This window comes from Nestor notabilis, unplaced genomic scaffold (assembly GCF_000696875.1).
Source record: "Nestor notabilis isolate BGI_N333 unplaced genomic scaffold, ASM69687v1 scaffold130, whole genome shotgun sequence".
NCBI classification, from domain to species: domain Eukaryota; kingdom Metazoa; phylum Chordata; class Aves; order Psittaciformes; family Psittacidae; genus Nestor; species Nestor notabilis.
Window position 1 is genome coordinate 68,595 of NW_009912287.1, and position 27,240 is coordinate 95,834.

At 43.2% G+C, this 27,240-nt stretch overlaps 1 protein-coding gene across 1 annotated transcript in view; it reads right to left on the reverse strand.

Annotated features, from left to right (window-relative positions):
• Nucleotides 1-6,111: 6,111 nt before the first annotated feature.
• The window catches only part of SLC15A2 (solute carrier family 15 (oligopeptide transporter), member 2), a 37,644-nt gene continuing 16,515 nt past the window's right edge, over nt 6,112-27,240 (reverse strand). The window contains exons 8-22 of the mRNA XM_010018682.1: nt 25,834-25,916; nt 25,023-25,109; nt 24,608-24,697; nt 24,205-24,249; nt 22,314-22,346; nt 21,168-21,256; nt 19,607-19,688; nt 17,563-17,688; nt 16,702-16,866; nt 14,027-14,073; nt 12,022-12,132; nt 10,864-10,960; nt 8,287-8,433; nt 7,166-7,270; nt 6,112-6,288 (exon numbers count right to left, since the gene is read on the reverse strand). Coding sequence (XP_010016984.1) covers nt 6,112-6,288; nt 7,166-7,270; nt 8,287-8,433; nt 10,864-10,960; nt 12,022-12,132; nt 14,027-14,073; nt 16,702-16,866; nt 17,563-17,688; nt 19,607-19,688; nt 21,168-21,256; nt 22,314-22,346; nt 24,205-24,249; nt 24,608-24,697; nt 25,023-25,109; nt 25,834-25,916 — 1,484 coding nt within the window. The remainder of the gene's footprint in view (nt 6,289-7,165; nt 7,271-8,286; nt 8,434-10,863; nt 10,961-12,021; nt 12,133-14,026; nt 14,074-16,701; nt 16,867-17,562; nt 17,689-19,606; nt 19,689-21,167; nt 21,257-22,313; nt 22,347-24,204; nt 24,250-24,607; nt 24,698-25,022; nt 25,110-25,833; nt 25,917-27,240) is intronic.

Sequence of the window (27,240 nt, forward strand, 5' to 3'; positions counted from 1 at the left end):
CAAACTGATTTGCCTACAGAAGATGCATTGGGCCATACAAGGCTGCAACAAGGAGCCAGAGACAAATCCAACCAGGACAGATGCCTTGTAACCACCCAGATATTGGCTTTGCATGATTTCTGGCCAGACATGGTAGTCCTGTGGGCAAGAAGCTTTTCTGGTTGCAGGGAAGTGGGCAGCATTACCCAGGACAACCTGGGTACAGAAGACATGCTGTTCCTGGCAGCAGGGAGGCTGCATGAGATGAGGAATAAGCAAGGTGCTGATAGCTGGCAAAGTCATCAGGGAGAAGTCTGAGTGACTTCTGGGGAGGGAAGATCAGCATGTGGGACTGAGGGGGCTGACTGCTAGCAAACAGAGTTATTTGGAGCTAACTTGGGAGTCTGCAACAAGAGGAATACCAAACTGCAGCCTGGGAAGGATACATGTCTTCCACAAGTTAGTTCAGCTTCTTTTCCTTACACACATGGGTAGATGGAACAGGACAGGCCAAGCAGACTGAACAACATATGCAATGACAAGAAAATAATCTAAACAGCGATGTTTGCTTGATTTTTGTGCCTTCAGCTTGGCTGCCAGTTGCCACACTGCTGGATTCCAACTGCAGCGCCTCATTGCTCCAACTGAATTGTTACATTCAGAGTTAGGTTTTTAGCTTCTGTAAGCATATTAAAACTTTAATTAAGCCCTAAACCAGTGTTTTAGCAGTTCTGGAGGGAAGATTTTCTATTTATCTTGTTGATTACAGTTCTCAGGTCCTTAGTTTTGGCCTAAATTTAGACCAGTTCTGTCTGAGCTCTGCAGCATATATCATATACCTGCAGGATATATGATAAAATTTCATTAAAAATGAAGAGAGTTGATCAGCTAACAGTGGGAGCCTGGAGCGTGTTTGCTCTGCATCATGGCACTCTTCTGATCTACAGGTACTAGAGGCAGGTTAATCTTGATCTGTTAGTAAAACACATTATGGAAAGACCTTGAGAAGATGCAGCAGCTCCTTGATTCAATACTCAAAAAGAAACTTCATTCCTTGTTGACCACCTGACATGGTGAGGAAGGAGGGATTTTAAGCAAAGCAATTATTTTCTTTCACGTAATTTCTGCAGTGCAGCATGAGCCATTCTCAAGGCAAAATGTTCAATAGTGTCCCCCCTTTTTGTCTTTCTGGGAACCACTCTGCAAGACCTGAATGAGGGTCCCTGCTTTACAAAGCATGTGAACATCTCCAACAAGGAAGTAATGCCATAGTTCATGCTTAGCCAGTTTCACTAGGGATTTTGCGTTTTCTAAATTGCTGGGGAAATCCAGCCCCACAATACCTACTTGTACATGACAGGTTTATCACATGTGTTAACATGAAAGACTAGTGTAAACCCATCTGTCAACATGTAAAACCCTGGCCAGATTTGTCAACATCTGGGGCCAGAAACATCTCTTAAATGCTGTTTTAGAATTGTATCACAATAACAAATGTAGTGATAATGAAATGCAGAGTCTGGTACCATCCAAAATTCAGCAGCTGTGGTATTTGCCACGGAGCTGAACTCTTTTTAAGCTGCTGGTGCTAGAAGGTGTTTCTTGTCGTGAAGCAAAGAAATTCAACAGAGAGAGGACGTAGAAGAGGAGATTATTGCTCTGTGTACGACCCTGGCTTAAACTGCTCATTAACCACCCCTAACTGCAGCTCTCCCTCCCTGTGCTACTCCATCTGTAATACAACTTCAGCTGTGTTTTTCAGTACCAAGGGGAAGCCAAGGTGGTGGCTGCCATGACTGCTGGTGGCATCACAGGGAACACAGTTGCCTCCTCCTCCTCCTCCAGTCACTGCAGACCCAAGGACACAGCTCTGTATGCAGGTTTTGTGATGCTCTGGAACTACAAACCAGTTTTCAAGCCATGGGTGACTAACTCCTGTGATGACCCTTCAGCACCAGTTAGAAGAGCTCTTTTCTGAAAGGTTTGAAGGCATCCACTATTTAATCATCTGAGCTTTCCACTTCTCCCATCTAATTTTCTCTCCAATTAATCTGATGTGAGGAATTTCAGCTGTTCATTGAGGAGTCTGGAAGACCTGGACCAAATAGCCATTTCTTTCCACCCTGCCCATCAGTCTCCAGCCTCCCTGCACAGCACCTCAGGCCAGAGCCTAGGCCAGTCTCAAGGCTGCTTGCTCACATTTCACTTTCACAATAAAACTCACATCCAGATCACTGCTCAGGAAAACTACATCCTCCACCAGGGCAAGCCCTGCCCCAGGCTACCTTGCCCAGCCCCATTTGGGTCTCCAGAGAGGAACCACCTCCTGTGCCTGGCCAGGCTCCTGTCTCCCAGCTGGCACTGACAGCATGCACGAGCTGCATCCAAGCCCGTCCCATGCAGACCTCCCAGGGTTCATCTTCCGGAATCTTCCAAAAATCATCTTCTGGAATTGTGGGGCTGCGGGGAGAGGGAAGAAAAGAGAGACACAAGCCCCTTGAGCTGCAAAGAGCAGCTTGCTACCCTTGGTACCTTTCTTTGCCTCAGAAAGAAGAGGTAAATTTAAGGACCCCACAGTCAAGAAGTTGTTTTGGCGAGTTTGAAAATTCATTTTTATGCTTATCTCATGCAAAACTGAAAACAACACTGGCCACACTTGCAACCTACTAAGTAGAAAAACATGTTGAGTAATAGCCAGTGCAACTGTAGGGAAATTGCTGCACAAAAAAAATCTTTATCAGAAACCATCCTTAGGAAAAACAGATGAACACACATACTTCCACAACAAAGCCAAACTCCTGCAATCTCCATGAAGGCTTGTGCAGCATCACACCCACAGATCCCCACCAGCTCATTATTGCCCCTTATCTGGAGATGATAATTTCTGTAGGTCAGCTTCCAAAACAGCCGGTGTGAGCTTTCCCTAACCTGCTCCAGGGCAAACTCCACCAACAGCTGAGACTCCCTGCAGTGACAGGCGAAGCTGGACAGGCAGGAGGCTGCTGCTTCTCTATAGATGTTCATATAGCTTTACATGTACTATCACTATTTTGGATTCTCCCTCTGATCCTAAATCAAGGAATCGGGAGGAATAAGGAATAGTGTTCTAAAATTGGATGGTCCCATGTCTGAGCTGACTGTATGGAAGACAAACCCAGAGACTTCAATACTCCACAGAATCAGGTCCTAAATCTTTGATCCAGTCTTGAGTCCATTTGAAAGTGATGAAACAGCTCTGAGGATGGAGTTGTGGCTCTAGTATTGGAGAAATGCTATGTTGAGTGTGCTATTTTGCCACCTTCTACAGCTACAGCAGGGCTAGCTCTTTATTTCAGGCCCCAGCATTCTCCTGGCTGGTTGTCAGCATGCCCAGTAAAAATCCCTCCAAACTGCTAGTGCATTTCAAAAAAATTGGTCCAATTAGCAAAAGCTTTACAACTGCAGCTGAAATTGTGGGGAAGGATCATACCAGCAACCAAGCAGGCAGATCGGAGGAGTTCAAAGCTTTGAATAGGTGGTGAGGAGCAGGTGGGAAGAAGTAGCGGTGTCAGCTGGAAGAGAAATGTAATCAGCCCCTTAGAGGGGCTGCAGGAGCAGCCCCCAGCCTCATGTTAGCATTTCATTTATGGCATTGCTTTCCTGTTCATAACTCTCACAACTGTGTATTGCAATTTTTCTTCTCCCCCTTCCCCCCTCTCCCCACCCCAGCATTATGGTGATGGTTTGGAAAGGGGTAACTTGGCACTAGTACTTTAAAAAGCAGATACAGATGACATCCTAAATGTATCTTTTATGAGTTTGGAATGATTCCTTTGAATTAAGCTCAGAGTGTGTGACAGCTTCTGGTAGTGCCGCCAATAAGGAAATAAAACAAAAATCAAAAGGTTCTTGAGCATATGTAGTCTTAAAGAAGTGGACACATTGGTTTCCCTCATGCCACTACGAGCTGCTTACCAAGTGCTTCCCAAGGAAAGTGCTCCAATAATTTTCAATTGTCTCTTCACCACATATGCCCTTGAACCCCAATGCACTTCTGAATTCAAGGCTTATAAAAAATTAAATGCTCCAATAATTCTAAATTCTGTTTGTTCAGTGCTACTGGAGCCTGTCCATTCCTTCAGTTTGGGGATTTTTATTTTATTTGCAGGGGCGAGAAAGAGATCTTTTCTATTAGTGCTTCGAATTGGAAGTCGGTCAAGTAGCATCATAGTAGAATGATTCAGCAGCCTCTGAGCTGATTCACAGTGTATCATAAAACAGGATTAGGAAAATAACGATGCCTGGAGGAGAAAGAACCTACACAAAGAATCACGGCAGGAGAACAATACCAAAAAGGAGTAGAGGGAATAATCCTCACTTGGCTTCTAAGGAGCAGGTTGGATGGCCTAATAGATGTTTTTCAATGCCCTTCATTCCCTGCTGAGTCGCAGGGTTCAGCTGCCGGGATCCAGCCACCACAGCTTAATAAATGGTTCTGCATTGACTGAACACCATTAAGTGTTTCTGTGTGCACAACCACAGCCTGGTATCATTTATCTGAGACCATGGTCCCCCTCTGGCACAAGACTCAGATGCTATTTCACAGCAGGCAGGAGCTTATGCAGAACTAGTGGTGGAAGTTCATGACAGGAAGCAAAGGAAATAATCTTAGGCTGTGAGTCTTCCTGTTATAAACCAAAAAGTGGGTTTTTCTCAGTCTTACTCAAGAAGACACACACGCAATGCAGCACATTGAAGTAGCAGAGGTATCAAGCTAAGTGTATTCCCTAGCACTGTCCTGAACAGGAATTAAATTAACACGTATTTTATAATCTCCTGAATCAAAGCATCAGCAACCACTTATTGGCCAGTGCCAAGATGCAAAAGGAAAGCATCATTTAGTATCTATTCTCTGTGAACCTGAAGATCCTATTGACAACTTCTTGTAAATTAGGCCATACCTGTTTCAACTGCAGCCTTGGAGGACAGAGGAAGGCGGGGACTGTCTCAAGAGTTTTACTAGATCAGCAATGGTTGAATTACTTCTATGCAGAACATGAAATCACAGATTCACACAACCCAGGAAAATTAGACAGTTATATCACACTTCTGATAAAATAGCTATATCCAAAGTTTAGTAGAGAGACACAAAAACGGGGAGGAAAAAGAAAAATCTCCTATGGTCTTCCTTTGTAGACTGAAAAGATGATAAAATGCATCCTTGTTTAACTCTCTGCAGGATGCTTGGAATTTTATAGACACTGCCACAATGTGTCTCCCAGTGGGGAATAACTGAAGCATGAGATAAGAAATCAGCCATATCCTAACTTGCAGTGGCGAGTGCTGTAAAAGGAAATGCCCAATAAAGGCTTAATATATAGGAAGATGGCAACTAACTGCCTGGATTTCTGAAATAAGAAAATGTAAACCAATTCTCTAATCACATATAGTCAAAGAACACCATCAGCTGCTAAAATTCCTAGGAAAAAATCAGTACCGGAGAGATGGTAGCATACATATCTTCTTCAGTAGTGTTTGGGGAATATTTTAGCCTACAGAATTTAATTCCCTGTTATTACTTCTGAGCCTGGAGGTGAAAGTCATAAATCAGGACCATTCATAACATGCAATAATGGGGTGAAATACTCAAAAGGAGAGTTACATGATAAAATCCTTTGGGATTGTAACACTTCCAGTCCTTGGTGACAGCATTAAAAATTCTCCTGTCAGTAACATCTCTTCTTCCCCAATTCCTACATTGGGTTTTCATTCTTTTCTCCCAGCATCTCCAAATTTTGCTGTCATATGGCATTCCTTCCACTCTCCCTCCCTGCTGCCCTAAATATATGTTTAAAACCAAATCAGAGGAAAGCATCCCATACTTAAAAAGATGGACAGGTTTAAAATTACACTGTATTTACTTGAGGGCTTTTAATACCAGAGGAACTTTCCCAGGGAGTTTTGCTCTGATTTCAGGACCCCCATTGTTTTTATAAAGGGCTATTTGGTCCCATTTAGACGGTAGCTACGTTTTGAGTAATAAAGATTGCAATGCTATTAAAAAAAAAAAAAAAAAAAAAAAAAAAAAAAAAAGAACATTTTACCCTCCCATCTTCTGATTCAAAAAAAAAAAATATCCCAACCCATCATGTGTTAGAGCTTTGTTTTCTGAGTAACAAGACTAATCATGTTTCCTCTGCTTGGGGTCTCTCTCTTCTCTTCCTTTTCTTCTAGGTCCTCTGGATCCACACTGACATAGAAATATCCCATGATGGAGAAAACAATGCACACAGCAAAGAGGAGAACAGTGAACAAGACAAATTCAGCCCACTAGGAAAGAAAAAAGAACAGCAGGTCAGGAGAGCCCTGATGCTCAGTCCAGAGGATATCTCTACACCTCCAAGTGCTTTCTAAAGAACTGGGTGAAAATTACTTTTTAGTTTCCAAAACTGCTTACAAGAAAGAAACTTTCTTATCCTGTTTTTCTGGTAAACTCAAGTACACATAATTTAATTATGAATATGTGATATACCTTGAAACAAACCTGTTAGTTAGATTGGGCTAGTTTCATTAAATCTTTTCTTAAAAATCCATCCTGACTGGAACATACCTGTCTAGGCTTTTTGCCCACAAGATGCCTTTGGAAGAGGTAGTTTCATGTTAGCCAGCAACAATCCTGAGTTCACACCTTCATGGCACCAATCCAGAAGTCTGATAGCCTCAATTAAACAACCTGCATACCACAACCTCCCCATGCAAGCTGATCATCTCAAGGGTGACACAGGCAGCTGGCCCTGAGGGATTCCCAAGCTAGACACATGAGGAGGCTGACAGCCCACTGGACTACCTGGATGAAGGCAAGCTGCTTTTGGTAAGAAACTGAAATCTATGGCTGGCATCATGGCCAGGCTTCAGGCCCAAATGCAGCCTGCATGTTAGAGCTGAGCTACATCAATGTTATTACAGTGCATTGCAGTTATTGCATCAACGTAATTTATTACCACTGAGAGGCTTAGACTCTGGGCCATGGCTCCAGAGGGCAACTCTGCTGAGGGCAAAGCAGAGCCCTGTCTGGGACACCTCAGTGCAGTCTGCCATCACTCAGTTGCAGGAGCCTAGGGCTGTGCTGAAAAGCTGTGCCCACAGGACATGGACATCCAGAAGCCTGTTTAAAAGCATTACCTCTGCTTTAAGAGCCAAACCATACCTGTGCCATTGGTGCAGCTTGGGCAACAACAAGCACAAAGGTATTCCCAACAGCCACCGTGAGCAGCCAGCCTGCCTGCAGCACCGACTTCATGCTGGCTGGAGACTGAAAAGAGAAGGGCCTGGATCAGTGGGTATCACACTGTGCCCTTCCGCCCTGGTTCACTCTGTGATGTCCCGCTCAGTGTAGGTGTCACTGGGCTCAGTCTAGGAGATGAGAGAAATTTCCTCTGTGCAGAGCAGTTAATTTCTGTGGTTAATCTCAGCAGCTTCATACAAGGAACTTTCAAAACATGTCCTCCAGGAGGACACGTGAAGAAGGAAGAGATGCTGTTTTTGCGGAGCTGGATCTTGATCGTCCCCAACCTGCATCATCTGAAATTGTACAATCAAAAAGTCCAGGGAACCACACAACACCACCTGCAACTTGTAGTCTGGTGCCATATGGCTGTACTCCTTTGGAACTGGATCTTGATGTTAAACTTACTGCTGATGACAAAGTTTCTACATTTCATTACAGATTGTCCCACTGTTAATAAACATCTGCAATTTACTCCCAGGATAAATTTGAGTAGCTTCAGCTTTTTGATCTTGTAATGTCTCCATCCTCTCTTTCCTCTCTTCTCATAAACCTTCTCCCTAGACAACAATCAAATCATCCCTTGCACACTTGTTACCCCTTGCTCTCTTTTTTAGACTCATGTAGTCTTAGACCCCTTCACTCTCTCCATTTAAAGCAGATTCTAAGGCCCCATGCCACCCTATAATCCTTGAGATACCTTTGGCTTCTTATCACTGGAAAATACATACCACAAAATATTTGACTGGGAGAAAAACCTGATATTAAACTATTCAGAGCCTTCACATTAAACTTCTATCTGTGTTCTCAGGTTCACTAGAAAAGTCCTGAGTATAACTGAGAACAGGTATCCTTCAGAGTTATCATAGAATAGTTAGAGTTGGAATTAATTTACTTTGAGAGCACTCAGCAAGCTGTGTTATAAACCCACTTTTAGCTTAAGTGAGTCAGTGCCATTCCAAAGGACATATTACAAGTCAACAGCAGATGCAGGAATAAATCCTGAAGTCTAATTGTAAGCCCCTTATCTTTAAGTGGAATACCTGAGAATAGGAGAAGGCCAGACCTGTAATGGAGAACATCACCTCCCCAGCAGATATTAATAAGTACTGTGGTAACTGCCAAGCCATATGGACATTGTTGGCCTTTATGTCTTCTGACTTCCATGTCTTAACTGCACCTCCAGAAACCTAGCAGGAAAATAAATGCACACTGATTAGCTACTGAAATATCAGATCCTTCTTAGCCTAGACAGCAACAGCCAATTTACCAAGACAAAATTTTAAGCAAATATGGAAGCAAATCTCTGTCTTGGAAGTAAAACTATGGGTCTGACCCCTGCCATTTCCAAGCCTGTCAGGAATTGGATAACTCCTACTGCACAGCACAGAGGTGGCAGGATTGAAGCATTCCCACTTGTTCACGTGCCACAAGAGTTGCCTAAGCTATTGCAAACCAACAAGTCATCTTCTGTAGCGGGGTTGGGAGAAGTCTGTGTAGTACTTGTGCAGAGCCTGTGACCCGCAGCTGTCCCCAAGGCCAGAAGAGGATGAGAGGATAAACGCTCATGGCATCCATGTGGTCAGTGCTCCCATTTCATCAGCACTGTACAAATCCCCTATGATAACAGTGACACCCAAACAAATCCAGTTCAGGAATACCAAGAGCAGCAGAGACTGCCCTGTACCAGATGTATTCAGTTAGTTATTGTAGCTGTATTCCTAATTATTTTTGTTTGCTTTCCCAGATGTAATTAATACTGCCTCTGATGCACAGAGGCAGAGAGACCTGACTAGTAGCCAGAAAAACACTAGGCTGAAATGACTTCAGGCAGAAAACCCCACATGTAAGGAGAATACTTGGGAAAATACAAGGGATGTTTATGAGATGCACTTAATCACAATGCAGGGAGGCAAATCAAGATACTGTATTTTAGCAGGCTAAAAGGGGTGAGAGGAGAGCTGAGCATTGCTCTTAAGCCCATAAAGAAAAGTCACAAGCACCATACTATAACTGCTCACTGAGGAAGGCTGGGTAGAAGGCAGCATCTCTATGATTTAAGTATCACAGCCACATTAGCAGACTAATATATTGCATTCCTGGTTCTTCTATATAGCACTCCTGGCAGAGGAGCAGGGCTTGGTACAAATCACTGCAATAATTAAAAAAATATCTTGGCCTGGAACAAACTCACTCTCTACAGAAGGAAGAAACCACAGGCAGAGAGGTGGAAAAACAGAGGGTCAAAAAGATCAAAGGACTAGCACAGGGCCCAGAAGGGCTGAGTCACAGAGCTACCCCAGAGTAGCCATGGCTACAGCAGGGACTTTTGTATACGGGTCCACAAACTGGAATTCTTGTCCACAGTGATGTGGGACACATCTACGTCAACTGACCCTGACTCAGTTGCATTTACCAGAGGCTTTAGGAGAATATTATTAGTGTAACATTCTTAATGCAACTTCTTTTCTTAGTTTCTCATCTGGTGAAAGAGACTTGCAGCCGTGGAGGAAGGGTCTGGCCAACATCACTTTGAGTGTGTATGTGGTTTACGGACATAAATCTCTGCACTCACAGATGGCAGCATCTGCCTCTTCCCTCCAGGACTGTGCATCCCACTCCAGCTACTGAAGTTTAAAAAAAAAACCACCAGGTGCTTTGCAGCTCTATTTTTCCCCCTGTGTATTTGGACTCCGCAGACATGAACAGGTCCCACTAATTGCCCAACAGGGAGATGTTACTGCCAGGGAGTAGCTGACAGCAGTTTGCTCTGCTCATCACAACACAGTACTCAAAGTCTCAGAGGGCAGCTTAGCAGTATGTCCTGTCAGACCTGGTTTGTCTGTGTGACTATGCAGTGGAAAGGTTAAAATGGAAACTAAGCTGATCACGTTCATCTCTGTGGCTCTTGCCAGCTGGACCAGGATTGGAGCAGCGAGCCTAAGAGGCTGGCAAGCTTGGAAAGGAATCCACCCTCTCTGCAGTGCTCATGCCCCGTTAGGGCTAGGTTGTTCAGAAAACCATTGCCTTGACTTTACCCTAGGCTCCAAATGAGCTGTACAGACAGTGAGATGAGGAAAAAAAGATGCACAATCTCACCAACCATCTTCTTCAACACTTTATCCCTCTTCCCCCTCCAGGCATAATCCACAAGCCTTGGAAGGCCCACCTTTAGATCAGTAAATGTGAGGATATATCAAACTGTTTCTGCAGAATTTTTCAGGTGTGAGTTACCATCAGGTATAGTATTTTAAAGACCACAAGCAGAGTCAGCTCTTGGTAGACTGTCATAGCTCTTTGCAGTGTGCTACATCAGTGTTAACTGAATAAGGATGGATGGCATAAGACCAGCACAAACCACAGATCACATGATTTTCCATGGACAATTTCTACGAAGGAACGGATCTTACTTCTGATTAATCTATCTGACAAGATCACAGTGTAAGGTGGGATGAGTACCCATCCACCTTGCTTATGTAGGTGTCGAAACCTTTCACTAGCCCTTGTATAGTGGACTGCCTTCAGATGCCTACTGCCCAGGTCTTGCAGGGTAGAGAAAGCAAGTGAGAGTCACCAACATAAGAACAAAAGCAGCTTGTTATCATCACAGGGACACTTACATTAGTTATCACAATGGTGTATGACGCGCCGAAGTCAAGCAGCCCTAGCTCCAGGGTAAACTCTCCCATTTCAGTTATGCATTTTCCATTGTTATATCTAGATAAAAGGATGAAGTACAGCATTTTCCAGTTAGTCTCACTGACAAAGAGCATCAAACATGCCCATACAATGGAGCAGGGAGGATATACGATGCAAAGCTGCAGTAATGTTTATGTCAGACAATCACTAGAATTCTTGTCATTTTTCCTTCCAGAAACACTTAGGCACTAACTGGAGTTCACCTAGTGACATGAGTTATTGCTAGCAGTTTTAAATGGTTTCTGCTTCTTGGCACTGATTTTTTTTGCCCCTCAGGTTTGTATTCCTTCCAAACTTTCCTCCACTCCTTCAAGAACTGTGGGCCAGACAGGTTAGCCAGGCTCAAGCAGCCTTCGGGAAATCAGAGATATGCACCCACAAGCCACTTTGTTTCCTTTCAATAGAGCAAATTAGCCTTCAGATTTGTTCTTCTGGTTTTGGATGTGTGAGATGGCACTGACGCTCAGCAACACTGCCACAATAGCTGCTTCATCCTACTAAATTGCAGCAATAAATATTTTGGATGGAACTGATGCAGAGAAAAGCCATGAAGCTTGTTTTGAAACATTGCAAACGCCAGAAATATCCTGCAAGAGCCAACTCCAAAGCTGCCAAACCAAGGCCATATGGAGCCACTGTCTAACAAGCCTAGCCTGCAAAGCCATGTAATGTTCCTTGATGTTACCAGCCCACATACCAACACTTTGTAGCACAGAATATGAATTGGCGTTTCCCTGAGAATACCATAACAGTTGGGCCTGTGAGAATATCAAAATACAGGAGGCATCGAATGGCAGAGGGAACTTTACCATGTCCACCTTATTCGGCTGACAAATGCACAGGAATGGCCAGCCTCTTCCCTCCAGCCCCTCCCCCCCCCCCCCCCCCAAAAGCTTCTGCACCCATAGGAGTTGTCTGGAGCTGCACAGAGCTGGTAATTCTGTATTTTACAAACATCTGCCCCCGCAGGCAAATGCCAAGAAAATAGCAATGAAGGTTTTGTTATTCACCTGAAAAAGCCCCACTGTATCCATGGAAGGGCCTCAGGTAGGACCTTCAGCTCAGCAAAGGAAACTTACCTGTCCCTCTCTAACAGCGAGTACTCAGAAGCACTGTAGTTTCTCTGAACAGCAACGAACCGTTTGCTGTCAATGGTGAGGTTGACATCTTGGTTCAAGCCATTAATGAATCTGCAAAGAAAGCGTATTTCATTGAGTTGTCAGACAGGGCAGGAGAAGCATATCAGACACTTCAGAAGTGCACTCTCTCTCCCAAAGCATTCTGTAATTCCGTAAGGTTATGACAACCTCTCCAGTCTGATTTGCTGCCCAGTTTTTCCAATATAAGATTAATTTTCTTTGCTGTGTAATTTTACCCTCTTACTCTGTCCTGTGAAAAGGACCCTCACATTATGAGGGTTAGGACTTCCAGGCAATCTCTTCTCAGAGACCTTCAAAGATTGAAGTGTGTCTAGAGGAGGCCAAGATGATCAGCAGGCTGGAGCACCTCTCCTTTGAAGTCAGGCTGAAAGAGTTGAGTTTGTTCAGCCTGGAGAGGAGAACGCTCCAGCAAGATCTTAGAGCAGCCTTCCAGTGCCTAAAGGGGGCCTACAGAAAGCTGAAGAAGGACTTTTTACAGGGGCATGGAGTGACAGGATAAGGGGAATGGCTTTAAACTGAAAGAGGGGAGATTTAGATTAGGAAGAAGTTCTTTACTGTGAGGGTGCTGAGACACTAGCACAGGTCGTGGAAATGCTCAAGGGGAGGTTGGATGGGGCTTGAGCAACCTGATCTAGCAGAAGGTGTCCCTGCTCATGACAGAGGGGTTGGAACCAAATGATCTTTAAGGTCCTTTCCAACCCAATTATATGACAATTGCTCCGTGGCTGTTTGAGAGGACAGAGGCCCAGCCTACACCAGGAAACTATAAAGCTGTGCGTCCTGATGAGCGTGTGCATCATGCTGGTGTACTTTTCAAGAAGTTTCTACCAGAGGGAAAGACTTTTCTAGCAAAATAAGATGTCTGCATCAAAACCAAACCTTTCACAGCAATGTTCTCTTGGTTTCCAGTTCTTAAAATGGGGCCAAAATCCCTGAAGATAATAAAGCTTAACAAAAGTACCTTTTTAGTGGAAAAATAGTTTCTTCTTAGTGAAACTTCTTCACAAATTGTTGAAGGGAAAGTTTTGAGATTTTGTCAAAAATGTTCACAGGAAAATATAAAACATTCCCGACTGCAGGTATCAATCAACTCTCAAAGGTGATGTTTAGCCAGTAGAAGCCTTCGCAAGCACAGGGCTATGAAAAGATACTGCTTTCATGCTCTATCAATTCAGGCTTTCAGATAAGGCAGCTGGACATTGGTTTATACTGTCTGAAGTTTTTGAGGTTTTGTTTATTTGCTTTAAATTGGAGCTGGCCCAAATCCACCAGAAATCCAGCTGGAATCACCTTTTTTTTTTTCTTCATTGCAAACATTTTTGCAAATCTGCTGCTTCTGCATCTCAGCAGCCTCACACAGGTCTGGTGATGTGGTAACTGTGACCTCAGTGAGATGACAGCACAGGTCTGTTCATGGACTAGCTCAGATTAGGAAAGTAGACTAGCTGCTTAAGCAGATCCCAATGCCCAGCTGAATTGTTTATAAGGACGTAAATTGTTTACAAATTTAGTAGGCATTTGTGCATGAGGTTGGGTGACATAAGTGAATGTCATGAGTCGGCCAGTTTGCAGAGGACAAATGGCAATGACTACTTTCCAGATTGCTGCTTCTTTTTCTTTCCCAAAGGGTAGAACACAGCGAGATGAGTTTACCACTCTTCCAAGGGACATCTTTTCTGTTGGCATCTCAGCTCAGACTATCCTAGGCAGTAAGCAGCAATAATGCTCAGCTCTGCATGGCAACTGTGGGAGGTGACACGCTGTTAAGCCTCTGCAGCTGACACCTTAGTCTAGTCCGCACTTGAGAAGAGTAGACTAGACTCCAATCTGAGAACATCTGGGTTATGTTACATATAGTCTGATAGACAAAAGCAGTTTCCTTCATCCCACCACCTCCAAATTCTCAAAAAAAAGCCATTCCTACCTAACAGCTGCCAAACCATTTTCTGGCTTTGCTTCCAAGTCTGTAATCTAAAGAGCGAAAGAAAGAAAATCAAACAAATTCATTACTGCTGCCTTGTAACAGTGTATAGCAGAAAATACTAGTGTCTATGGAGTTACACAAGTCTTGCAAAACCCATGGAAATTGACTGGCCTCTCACATAAGCTTTACATCAGGCCACAGAAGCCCTGGTACCATGAAGCCAACAGCAAAATTTCAGCTCCACCAAGGGCTTAAGATGAGATCATACCTTCTTTCCCTCATCTCCTGCATAACAAAGGCTGCAGAGTTTCAGCCAGTCACCCCTTCTACTGAGGCATGTAACACCCTCCAAAAAAGTATTTGTCTTGATCTGAAGATAGCAAGAGATCATTATCCACATTAGCTTCTTTCAATGATTAGTTAAAATTAAGCATAAGTACCTTACTCCTACAAAACCTGCAACTGCCTAACTTTCAGACCTTGATTCTCAGCATACTCATTGACTTCATAGAAGCCTATAGCCCAGAGGAACCACTAGGTTACTGCTCTGTTCACCATGTATCACTCATTTTCCCTGACCCTCAATACTCAAGACATAAAACTGTTGTATGGTGCAGGCACAGAGCAGGAGAAACCAAGATGCACTGAGCTTGTTTGCACTCATAGTCTCTGCAGACACACCCCTGAAACAGCCACCTGGTTGGGCACACTGGGGACTGAGAGTGCCTCTCATGGAGATCACAGCTCAATAGTTAACATGATCTATGCTCATTTGAGGAGAGCCTATTTGGTATACAGCACTGAAAATAAAAGGACAGCAAAGACAGCCATGCCTTGAAGATTTAAGGTCACAGAAAAAGAATACAGACCAAGGTTCTTGGTTGGTAGAAATCCACAGCTGTGCCATGTCCACTTAAACTGGCAGGGCAATTTCAATTTGTGCTGCCCGCAGATGAAACCCAGGCAAGCCAAAAGGGACTGAATCTGCCTTCAGAAACTGACTTTCACTCAAAATTTCCCAGCCCTTTCTCTTCACTCTCTTCCTGATGTTAAACCCTGGGCTTCTGAGACCAAGGATCCAGAATTTCAGTGTACCTATAAATGTCTATTGTACTTCAGTGTGATATGCTGACCCACAGATAATTTATGCCCTAAATAATAAATAGACACAGTGAAAAATAAATGTCAAAGCAATAAATAGTAAACATAATCATTTTCTTCCATGGGAGACACATGGGGATTAAAACTCTAGTTTGTTGCAGAGAGGCCAGCCAAATTATTATTCGATGATCCCCAGAGCTCTCAAATTCATTTCCTGCTTACTCAACAGCCCATAAACGAAAAGTAAACAATTTCAGATTAGATCCTTCCCGGAAAGCACCCCTCTCTGAGTGAGAAGGCCAAACCCAGCAGCAAGGAAGGATGGAGTGGGCCATGGCTACTCCAGGGAAGCACTGCAACACAGCAGTGATGCTGGCATTGCATTTGTTGCATTGCAATGCTGGAAAAGTGAGTATCATTTACCATACTGTCTTACACACTTCCTTTATCTACAGCTGAGAATGACAGGTCAAGTGCATCACCTGACAGCACAGCCGTTCCCCAGTGCATAGCAGCCTGCCTGTGCCAGGGTGGGCATTAATTTAAGCACAGGCTAGATAGCTAGGGCAGCATAGATATGCACTGAAGCTCAGAGATTGCTTTGCTCCAGACTGTCCCAGGCTTTCACTTCCTAAGGACTGTATGAAAATCACTGTATGAGTATCGATTTCTTAAGCTAACAGCATACAGTCATTAGGGTCACAGGAAAACTTAACATTCTGCAATAATCAGCTCCAGGCTCTAAACAATAAAGCAGCAAAAAAATCCCAATGTTAGGAAAAAATAAATCCTTAAAACTCCTCATTTTAAAAAACGGTTACGTGATTTCTACTATACAATATTGAATGTTTGGTGTGGCAACCCTGCAAGGCTGACGAACTGCAAAGAGAATTGATATTTTAGCATTAGGATAGATTCTGTTGGCATTTACACACCTGCCACATGTGCAGTAACACCATTCATTTCAAGAGATCCTCTTAGGATACAGCTACATGTAAAAGATATGTGAATCTGGCCCTATACGCTCCATATGCCTCTCTGATTGTTGCAGCAATACACAGAAGTCCGAACACAGCCAGCGCTGCTGCAGAGCTTGAAATGAGCTTAATCATTTATTCTGTTCAGCAAAACAAGTGGGCCTTCTGTGCATTTTCACTAGACACTTGCAATAACTAAACCTGGAATCATTCCTCTGATGCTGTTATTCCAGCCCAACCCCAGAGCCTCTTTAACATCTTTGCTTTAAAGAACCATCTTCAGGGGAAAATCTTCAGCTCCGTTTCCTCAGCTTTCTCAAGCTCTGCTGCCTAGCAGGCATGACTTTGCTCTGCCACTGCAGCATACACTGGATTAAAGTGTGCCCAGAAACTCTCAGATGCCATAACGCCTCTATTAATCAACCAGCAGAAATGTGTACAGTTCCAGTGCTGCTAGCTAAGAAGTCAGGTTTAGAGCATCTGAGAGCAATCAGAGAGACACTGCAACTAAGCAAATGAATTAATGAGCCTATTACCCCATTGTATCATCACAGTCACTGAATTAATACTGTATTTACACTTCACTCCCACACTCACTAAGCGGCTTGATAGGTTTCCGTCTGCCTCAAAAACAATTAAGCTATATACTGATTTTTCCTTCACGGTGTAGTTAAAAGGAAGAGACAATCCTTGATACTGCAGGGTGAAGCGAAGGCTCTGTTGCTCTCCATTCAGTATTAATTTTGAGTACTCAGCTGGGTTCTGTAGAGAAAACAAACTTGGTTACACTTTCTTCAGATAAGAAAGGATCTGACTCTTCCCACTAAGTGTAACCCTACCCTCTGTTCAAGGCACTTTCTAAAGAGAGGTCACAGCTGTCTTCTACAGCAAAAGACCTATGCTGATCTATAGGCTTTGAGCTGGTCAAGCCAGTGCTTGGAGTACCTTCTGTTGCCAATGATCTGGTGGCCAGCAGACTGCCCATCTGAGTCCCAAATTAGTCTGACCTGTAAAGTAATCTGGAAGCTGAAATAGGAAGCAACCCAGTGCCCGTGCCCAGTTAACTGCCTTCCCAATTCTTTCCTACTTTGGAGGTAAATACTTTTCAGATTCCCTCCAGATCCCAGCAGTAATGCCTGGTCTGAGCACTGGAAGATTTGAGTTGAATGTCTCTAACATGCTCATCTCAGTACAATTATCTTTTATTCCAAATTACTCATGAATGTAGTTAGCCATTTCCTCCTTTGCCATGGAAATATGTCTTCAGACTTTCCATTTATGTCTCATCAATGGAGATAATATGCTCCATTTTTAAATTTATTCCCATGGTGCTTCTAACGTGGTGAAGGAGAACAAGCTCTAGTACCCGTGGGCTTTATTAGAAAATGCCTGGAGAAAAGCCCACCCTTTCTTCAATGGTTCACAAGTCAGGCCCTCTAGCCCCACATATATGCTTACCTGAAAAGCCTCCACAGGCTGCTGAAATAGGTCCTTGTCTTGGATTGTCACTTGAACAGGGTTCTTTGCCAAATTCAGGACCCGAATTAAACTTTCTTCTGGGACAAGTCGAGGCATATCAGTTTCCTAATTAAAGTAAAAGGCTTTAAGTGCCATCTATATGCTTTATTAGCACCTTAATATCTCTTCATTTTTAGCCATAATAGTCTTCCTCTCCGTAATGACACTTTTCCATCTCTTCCTCATATAAAGTTCCACTGAGAGAAAACTGAACATAAATCTTATTTAGGGACATTTTCTTGTAGTAGCTCAATAGCCAACCTATCATTCCTCCCAAAAAACTGCTCTTCACACCGCTAAGCATATAGGCTACGCAACTGAGGGGTAGGTAGAACAATGTCACTGCTTTCATTATACAGCTCCCTAGTGCCTGTATTCAACCAACTGCAATATCAGAATGGAAAAAATTGTGCTTAGCTTTCAAAAGCAGTGACCAGAATAATTATTTCCCACTGCAGTCAGCGACTGGGAGAAGAATTAGGCCAGAAACTAAGCAGTTTTGAAAATCCCAGTCCAGCTCCATGTCTGTAATTGATACTTCTGCACCACTTGACACAATGCTCTCTAACAGCTGACTCTATAGATCTTATTCCGTGTTAACTGAGAATGGGAAGACAATGCCTCTAGCAGAGAGGTATCTCTTTCTGTCAGGAATCATTTCCTAGAAAGAGTACATCAATCAGTATCAGCCTTGTCCTACCTGCAGATCTAAAATGAATTATATTTAAAAAAAACTTCTTCACTTTATTTGCAAGTATCTGCCAGCAATACTTCAGAGCTATTCATTTTTTTCTATCTTATCCTATAATTTGGGTATTGCAGGCAGGGCAGCTTGAACTTAATTCAGTAGGGAGATGTAGTGGCAGAGAAGGCAAGGCGACACTGATTTCACTGATACCTACATGCTGCTCTGGACTAACAGGTCTCTTAATGTGATCCAAAAAATTCCATTACTGTGGCTTTTCATCTGTGCTACCGCAGCCAAGTGAAGGTGGGCCATCTTATCCCCCTTGCTAAAGTTCTTAGTGGACTTCAGGGTAAATTTCCATGCTCAGGGAGGGGTAACCTCTAATTCACCTTCCCTCTGCCCAGAGGAGTCATCCACAGCCAGAGCAGACTTTCAGTGCTTGTCCATAGTTGCTGGTGGTGGCAGCAAGAGCATTCCTTTGCCCATGTAAATAGATCAGAAAGAAGACCTGAACCCACAAAGTTTCATTTCAGCGAGTGGATTCACCCGAGCAACCAGCAGATGTTAGTCCAGGGCTGTGTGCCAGCCACTCTGACAAAACATTTTAAGTATACATGGAAGCTTTAAAAATTAATCCTATAGTAACTTTTGTGAGACAAAGGTTAGCCAGAGTCTGCACAGTGTTGGTCATGGGCCAGAAACAAACAGTACAAATCTGCAGGGGCTAGCACTGAATCTACAAAAAATTTACTGCCATCCTGTCTGGGGATGCCTGGCAGTCCCTGATGCCTGTGACTACAGAAGTGACTGCATTCACCTGCCTTACAGGAGAATCAATTTGGCTTGTAAAACAGCACACTCCTACCCTGAAGTAGGAAAGTGATTACATTAGAAAAGCAAAACCACCACACACACACCAAACCCCAAACAGTAAAGTATAGGCAAGCTACAGCAAGAAATAGGAGAGAGAACAGACTACCTTTTGGGAATTAATCACTAGCATTAACTAGATGTCTGCCAAGCATTTTGATGATGGAAATCTAGAATATAGACCAATACAGATGACCGGCACAGCAAAACTGCAAAGACTAGAAAGAGCAAAAAAGACACAAAGAGAGGGAAAAGTAGACAAAGTAAGAATTATCATTAGCAACTGGATCAGAACGCTCCATTGTAAAGAACACATTAAAAATTATGATCAAGGAACACAATGGTTAAAAGGGTTATCCAACAGGCATCAATAAAAACACCCCAGGGAAAGAAAGTATTTCAAAGAATCCCTTGTGCTATACTTACATTTATTTTGACTTCCACAATAGCTGCAAGTCCAAACGCCATCCCTGCAAGGATCATACCTGTTGCCATTTTCCTAATAGGTCTATGGAGCAAATGGAAGATGTGCCATTGAGAAAAAAATAGAGTAATTTTAAATATAAAATACTGTTTCTTAGAGCCAAAAATGTGCCAAAACCATGTAATAATCTGTCCAACAGGTGGCACTGGGGATGACATGCTGTTTAAAATTGCAATCATTTAACTTTAAACTATTCTATTTTTCTGTATGAGGCCAGCACTGAGGCCAATTAAAACTGGTGTGCCATTTAAGAAAGCTCTTTGCTTGCAAGTTTTGTATTATCTTGTTCCTAGCTCTTCTAGTGGGAATAGCTCATGGCATTATGTTAACCTGTGATGTTGGAAGGAGCACTAGAAATTATATATCTTCAAGTCCCTTTTGGGAAAGGCAAAAGAAAAGTAGCATGCTATTTAGCAGCAGGAGGAGAAAAATGCGTAGTTTGTGTCATCAATGTTTCTGACCATCTGTGGCATCATTCTGGGTTATTTCTTTTGCCAATACATTTACATTTCTAGAGAATAAAGAGCTTGCTTCTGAACTTGGAGCAAAACTAGTTCAACTTTACCAAAGTTACATGAGACAGTGATACAAAGCAGAATAAAATAGTTCCAGAATGGCATGTCCAAACTGAGTATTGAGTTGTTGAGATTTGAAACAAATGTGGTTCTATATTCAGCAGTCTCCACTCTTTGTAAAGGTCTGAATCCACATTCCACATTCATTGGGCTGTGAGAAACCCAGATTAGGAACCCACATTTTGTGTCCTCGTTTTGTCTACCCAGCATCTTAGTTTGGATTAGGAACATGATTTTTAAGCCCATCTCTTACTCATCTCCCCTTTCCATGCCGTGGTTCACATTGAGAACTGGTGCTGGAGCTGAAACTGCACTGGCAAAGTAAATCCATGAGTCCACGTAACATAAATTCACTGCTAAAGGCTATCAAGTCCACAGAAGCAGACTACAGATACTCTGAAGTAAAATCACCAAAAAATGCATAAAGTGGGTTTCAGAACCAACCTGGAGGTCTGCTCCTATTACACTGCGCTTCTTGCTAACATAGACAAGGGATAACACGCTTGGGCCATATGGAAATTCCCTTACCTACTCACCAGTTCAGATCCTAGCATGAAATCTATTTTCACAACACTACATGTACCCCACATGGGACAATGAATTTGGCCCTACAGGGACGGAACTATTTGGGGATGATATACGAGATAAAGTGAAGAACACAATGAGGGAGGGACTCCCTCAAGGAGGGACTGTTCGTATCTGCTCTCAGTGAAAATCTGTACAGAGCAGAATCCAACATCACAGAATTTTCCCCTCTGGAATTTCCAGGGCTTATGGAAGAGGGTGATGCTGCCTCTTGCAGCTGAAATAGAGGCAAGTATTGGGAAGGGTGAAAGGAAATCCATGTTTCTCCTCCTTAAAAGCTATTCCGCACACTTCCTGCAAAAGAAAAAGCTCTGAGGCATCTGCATTGTCCCAAAGTACTTACGTGAAATTAAATTTGCACATGTTTATCAGGGGGTAGAGCCCAAGGTCAAAAATTGGGATGAAGACAAGAATAAGAAGTGGATTTAAGAACTGCAATACAAAAGAATGGGATTTTAGTGACTAGAAAGCAACTTTCAGTAATTAAACTAATAAAGCACTGTCCTCCAGAAATAATTCCATTACAGAAAGAACATGAACAAACACTTTAAGACCTCCTTTGAAAATATAATCATAGTTTACACTTTGACAGCTTCTGCTATTTAGTTTTCACAAGCACGAATACATTTTGTTCATATCCTCCCCTCCAAGAGGTAAGCAAGCATCACTGGCACAGTTTCCCTGAAGACATAACTGAAGCATTATGTTTTTAAAGAGTACAAAACCCACTGACAATAGAAGCAGGTGACCTTCGGTGCTGTGGTGGGACCTCACAGCAAATTAGCAGTAATGGAAACATCTTGGGAATTCAGTAAAATCCCAGAGGAACAGGCACTTCTGTGTCAGATTGGCTATTTCTCACACTTTCATGCAGTCTGGTAATCCCCCAGGACCTAAGTTTCTCCTGAGAGGGGCAGAGCTTGTCTGCCAGCCAGCAGTGGCAGAGCAAGAAAAGAGAGAATGATGGAGAGCAAGCAGAGAAAAATGCTGTTTCAGTTTCAAAGGAAGATTTCAGGGAACAGAAGAGCTTTGATTTTCTCCAGAGCTGTTCAGTGTAAAAATTATAATCAACTGTGACAACATGGCACAATCTTGAAGCCTTCACATTTTCATCTGCCCCACATAAAGGGAGGAAGGAAACATATTTCAGGTACAACACTCATCCCAGCACAAGAGCATGTTAAAAGAAGACATAGTTTGTACCCTCCACATGCCAGCACTAGTTCAAGAAATATTATGTTGGTATGTCTCCCCACCTCTGCACTATTCTGCAAGATTCAGCCTCAAGGATGTTAGGACATCCTTGGAGTCTTCTGGATCCTGAGACTAAGCTTGTAAAACAGCTAGTGAGCAATAAAGGCAGAGTCCACACCAACTATTACCTTCAAAAGGAGCAGAGAAAGGCCACTGATCCCATGAGAAGAATAAAAATGAGAGAGAAAAAGAAAATACATTTCTAAGGGTTATTTCATACCCTATAGTATTTTACCTGCATTTGGTCAGGCTGAAGGACATATATTCCCTGAAACAAAAAGATATTCCAAGTGACTCATAAACACCATAACATAACAGTGCATACGGCAAACAAGCAACCAGTCCAGTAGAGACCCACAGCAGCACAGGCATTTTCCTCAAATGCTTTATGTTGGCTTTAGCAGCTAATATTGTCCTCCTGACACTCTTCTTCTAAGGACATGGTGTTTGATGAAAATCATTTTGCAGAAGGAAGCTTATACTCAGTCCTTGATATATAGCAGCTGGGAAACAGCCTATGATAGGTACTGAGACCTATCTTTCAGACTGGCTGTGCTGTGAACTAGGCGAGGGGGGATGAATAGGCATGTTAGTGTCCAGTCTGGGATTTGGGCTTAGACATTCCTCCCTCCCTGCTTCTGTAATGGGAAAAGCCCAAATCCTACAAGTGAGCGCTCTCAAGCTTCAGGACCCTCTAAGCTCTGTTGGCGATTCTGCTGAGCATCCTAAAAGGGTAACAAAAGACTATCCTTGAGACAGTAGGCTGCACCAAACACCTCTTTCCTCCCTCCATCTGCCAAGGCACATAATGGGCTTCGATCAACTGTGACTTCTTCGTTTAAGCCATAGATGTAGTCCTCAAGGCTATAAGCGGTGCCTCACCCTTGCGTCACTGCTCCCAGCCCCCTCAATTGGGCATGGTCAAGAGGGGTGGACAGAAGGGTCCCTGTCCCCACAAGGGATCAATGAGCTGTCTCCAGGCAGTGTCTGGTGTTTGTTTGAACTCCACACAATGCTTTTCATTTGAAACTAAGTTGAAGAGGGGAAAAAAAATAAGAAGAAAATAGCATTTTTCCAAGAAAACATGGGATCACCCCAATGTTGCAGTTAATTCTCACCTTCATGAGTTGGGACAGCCCACCAGTGGAGAGTGGATAAGACTGAATTACAAGCCAAAAAGGTGGTATAACAAAAGAGCCCCAAATATGTCCTTCTCCACAAGGGAGAGCTGATGAGTGGCACCTGGTGGTTCTTAGATCTGCTGCTAATGGATCACCAAATGAAAGTGCGCAAAATAGCAGAGAAAGTTTTTTAAATACACATCACAAAGACTGCATGAACTTTCACTGCTTTGTATTTCTGAGGTGGATAAACATTACCCAAGTTGTAGTCGTCTTCTTGTCTATTTGAATTAATTAAGCCTGATGACTACCACATGCTGAGAGCCCAATTTTTAACAGGAGAGACATAGAAGAGTTCAAATTTGGGACTTTAAGTCATTTTCAAAATGAAAAATGGGCATTTACAATCCTGAATTGTGATGAGAGCATCCACAGCTAAGATACAGATGGCCTGTTAAAACCTGTATGTCTGGAAATCAGCCTTGTATGGTGGCATGTTCAGGCAGACAGGTGATGCAAATTTATCTGCCATTGCACCCTGTACCATTTGTCATTCACATCTTTGAAGAACTTTATGGCTACTAATAAATCCTCATCACATCTCTACCCTATACAAAAGATAATGTATCACCAAGTAAGCCAGAGCAGAAATGCAAAACTACAATAGCTCTAGTTACACCTTACAAGGATTATGTGAACATTCCCCGACTTCTCTGTCTTCAATGAGGGTAGCAGGCTGTAAACCCTACCCACTCAAGGTCACAGAGCAACCAGTTGTCAGTAGGCAGGCACTCCTGACCTTGCCTGCTGCTGATGGCTCCCCAGCCAGCATGTGCTGTGTTGAATTGAACATGGCTGCACAGATCCTCTTGCTTCTAATCACTAGAAGTACAACTCACCCAGACTTATCAAGCAGATGCTCTTAGTATGCAAGACTCCAGTTAAAAAGCAAGAGCAGTGACGTTACTACTAGTCTTACCAGCCCCAGTGACAGTAAGTACTTACAAAATCAGCATTCATTTTTGTGGCTTGCAAAGTCCATCTGGATCCCTAAGGAGAGAACAGACCACTGTGAAGCCTTCAAGATGTCCTATAGGACTAGAAAACATGGAGACAGAGAAGACTACAGTGCTGGAGGTCTTATTTCCCACCTATTCCTTCTCTTCTCTCTAATACCTGCCAGTAGGCAGGGCACATTCTCCCTTCTCAGCCTCCTACACACCAGACACCTGGTCTAGACTGCAGAGGGATGGCCAGCAGTGATGGTGGATACTGTCTTATAGCAAGCCCCTGGACACCACCTAGGGGACATGGCACTCTGTGTCCCCAGGATGCTTTGGTCTTACCCTGGAAGGACAAGGGTGCAAACCCAGGCTGGTGGACAGACCTGTAACACGCTGTACTGTACCTGCTGATCAAACAGGGCCCAGAACATTGGCAGCGGTATGAAAAGGAAGAGAACTCGTGTCACCATTTTAACCTCCCCAATCAGCTGTTTCTGTAAAGGCAATGGGCAAAAAGGTAAGATGGGGGTGAAAAAAGCCAAAAGGGGATTCAAGCCACAAAACATGAGAACTCCTATTTCTTTCTGCATGGCAGTTATTCATTGCACTTACTCGTGAGAGTAGACATACTTGAATTTCTGCATTTCAGTGCAGCACCTAAACTGTTCAGTAAGGGTCAGGCGAGTACTGGTTTCCTGGGAAGGGACAGGACAACTGAGACTGGGTGCATGTGAGGAGTGGTGTGGCCAAGCCAATCTTACTGTCTCCCCTGTCTGCTTGCCTTCCCCCTCCAAACCTGTCATACAGATCATCGCTTACCGAGTATTTTTCTGACGCCCAGTCCAGCCAGTGATCTCTCTTTGGAATCTGACTGGAGCGGTTTTTCAGTCGGTTTTTAATAGCAAACTAGGAAGAAAACCAGGTGAGTAACTCATGGTGTGCCTACCCTTGTCATGCTGCCGACTCAAGGCTGTTCTCCCCATCCCCAAATGTAAGCAGTGCCAGAAAATTGCCCCCAAATTTTGTTTCATGCTTGATTTAAAACCTGCTACATGATAAAGCTTTAAATATAATTTCTTCGGTTCTCTTCCAAAAAGCACCTGCTGGGTTGACCACTGTGCTGGGGAAGAAATGCCTCATTATCCAAAGCAACATCAAAACCAGAACTCTCACTCCCTTCTTGTTTCGTAGATCTTTCTTTGCATATTACCAGTGCAGCCCATGCCTCATTCACTCCTAGACCAACTTTCAAGTTTGTTTCTCACTGGAGAAAGCAGTGCCACTGAAGCTGTAACTTGTTTGAACTGATAAACTTCAGTAAAATTATTCAGCTGAAAAAAATTGAGTTGTATATCTGATACTCTCCAAGTTTCTGAATTTTCCTTTCAGTTCAGCAGCATCTGCCAGTAGTGGCTCTACTGCCATCAACTGAACAGTTCATGTAGCTAAGGAAAAAAAATTGAAATGTTGAAAGAATAACTAGGACGTAAACATGTTTCTTCCTCCTTACAGCTCACCAGCAAGATACCCAGAACTAGCATAAAGAACTCCAAATGCCACCTCCCTTTGCACTTTTCTGACCTGCAACCTCAGAGTCATGCATGAAAAAGAGAAAATGGCACACACTTACACCGATGCATTTACACACTTCCAATAAGATGTTCCCTTGTGGTGGTGTTTTTCTGTACAGTCCACTTCCAGCAATGAACACAACTGAAAAATATTATAATCCAAATGGGAATTCACACGACTGAGGCTCAATCCTACACTGGCTTCTGGAAAGGATCCCCCCATCCCTGTATTCCACAGAAATTCTATGCCCTTGGGTATATATAGAACGCCTTTAATGCCTTCATATGGAAGAAAATGCAACATCCTACAAGAGGCAGTGTGATTCCTAGGAAGTCACCATAATTTTCTCATGATCTGCTCTGACACAACAGGCACCTCCACATCTGATTCACACTGGAAATCAAAGTTTTGAACATTCCCTCCATCTATGCTTTTTGTAGGCTAAATTTGAAATAAAATCCATATTGAATTGCAGTATCTAATGTTGGAATCACCCCTGACTCATTGCAACTGTGTGAGGATTAATCCAGATCCAAAGCAGGCTTTGTGTATTTGCATCTCACACACATTTCAATGGAAACAGCCACTAAGGTCACTGCATCACACACAGGTGTTAACAGAAATTACCTCTATTTATGGTTTCCATGAGGGGATATACAATTTAAGATATTGTTTTGTCTTGGTTTTCTCCTTCAAAGCACAAAGAATATTAGACCGAGGCTTCAAAATCCTGCCAGAGACAGGACTATCTGATTATATATCATATGTCCTGCTCTTTGAGAGCCTCTGAACACTTTGCAATTGGAAAGATATTGGCAGAGAGAAGCACGATAAAAGCTGAGGGTGAAATCCATATAACAAACCAACCTCAACTTTTTAAATTAACCCAATTATCTGGGTCAGCTCACAGCCAGTGGAGAAAAACAGACACCTCTGAACGAACACAGGAGGCCTGGGACACTGCAGGGAACCCACTGTTTCTCTTTTCTGACTATGAAGACCCCTCGCATCCAGCTTTGACTTGCAGAACTGCCAGAGACACCTCTGGAGTCAGTTTACGTGAGCTGCACTAAAAGACTTGTTCAAAATCACCCGTAGTTGGCAGTTGCACTACCTAGTTTTTAGCATCTCTCTGTGGGCTTGTTGGTGCCTCCAAAAGGTGATTCATTAGATTCGCTGAAATACCTTCTGGAGATGCTACTGACTGCTTTGGGAACCAAGGTTCCTGCATTAGTTTTGGCATTTGGAATTAAATAGTGTCAACCTTCCCTCATCTTTCAGAAACTGAAGCAGCCCAGAAAAATCTTCTCTCTAAGATTTCCATTCTGCCTCTAAATCTATCTTTGCTTTCCACCATGACAGGGAGAGGCCCAGTCAGGACTGAAATGGTATTTTCTCCAGTTCTGCATTCTGCTCACGTAATCAAATATATCACTTCCAAGAGCGTTTTAACATGTTACAAAGG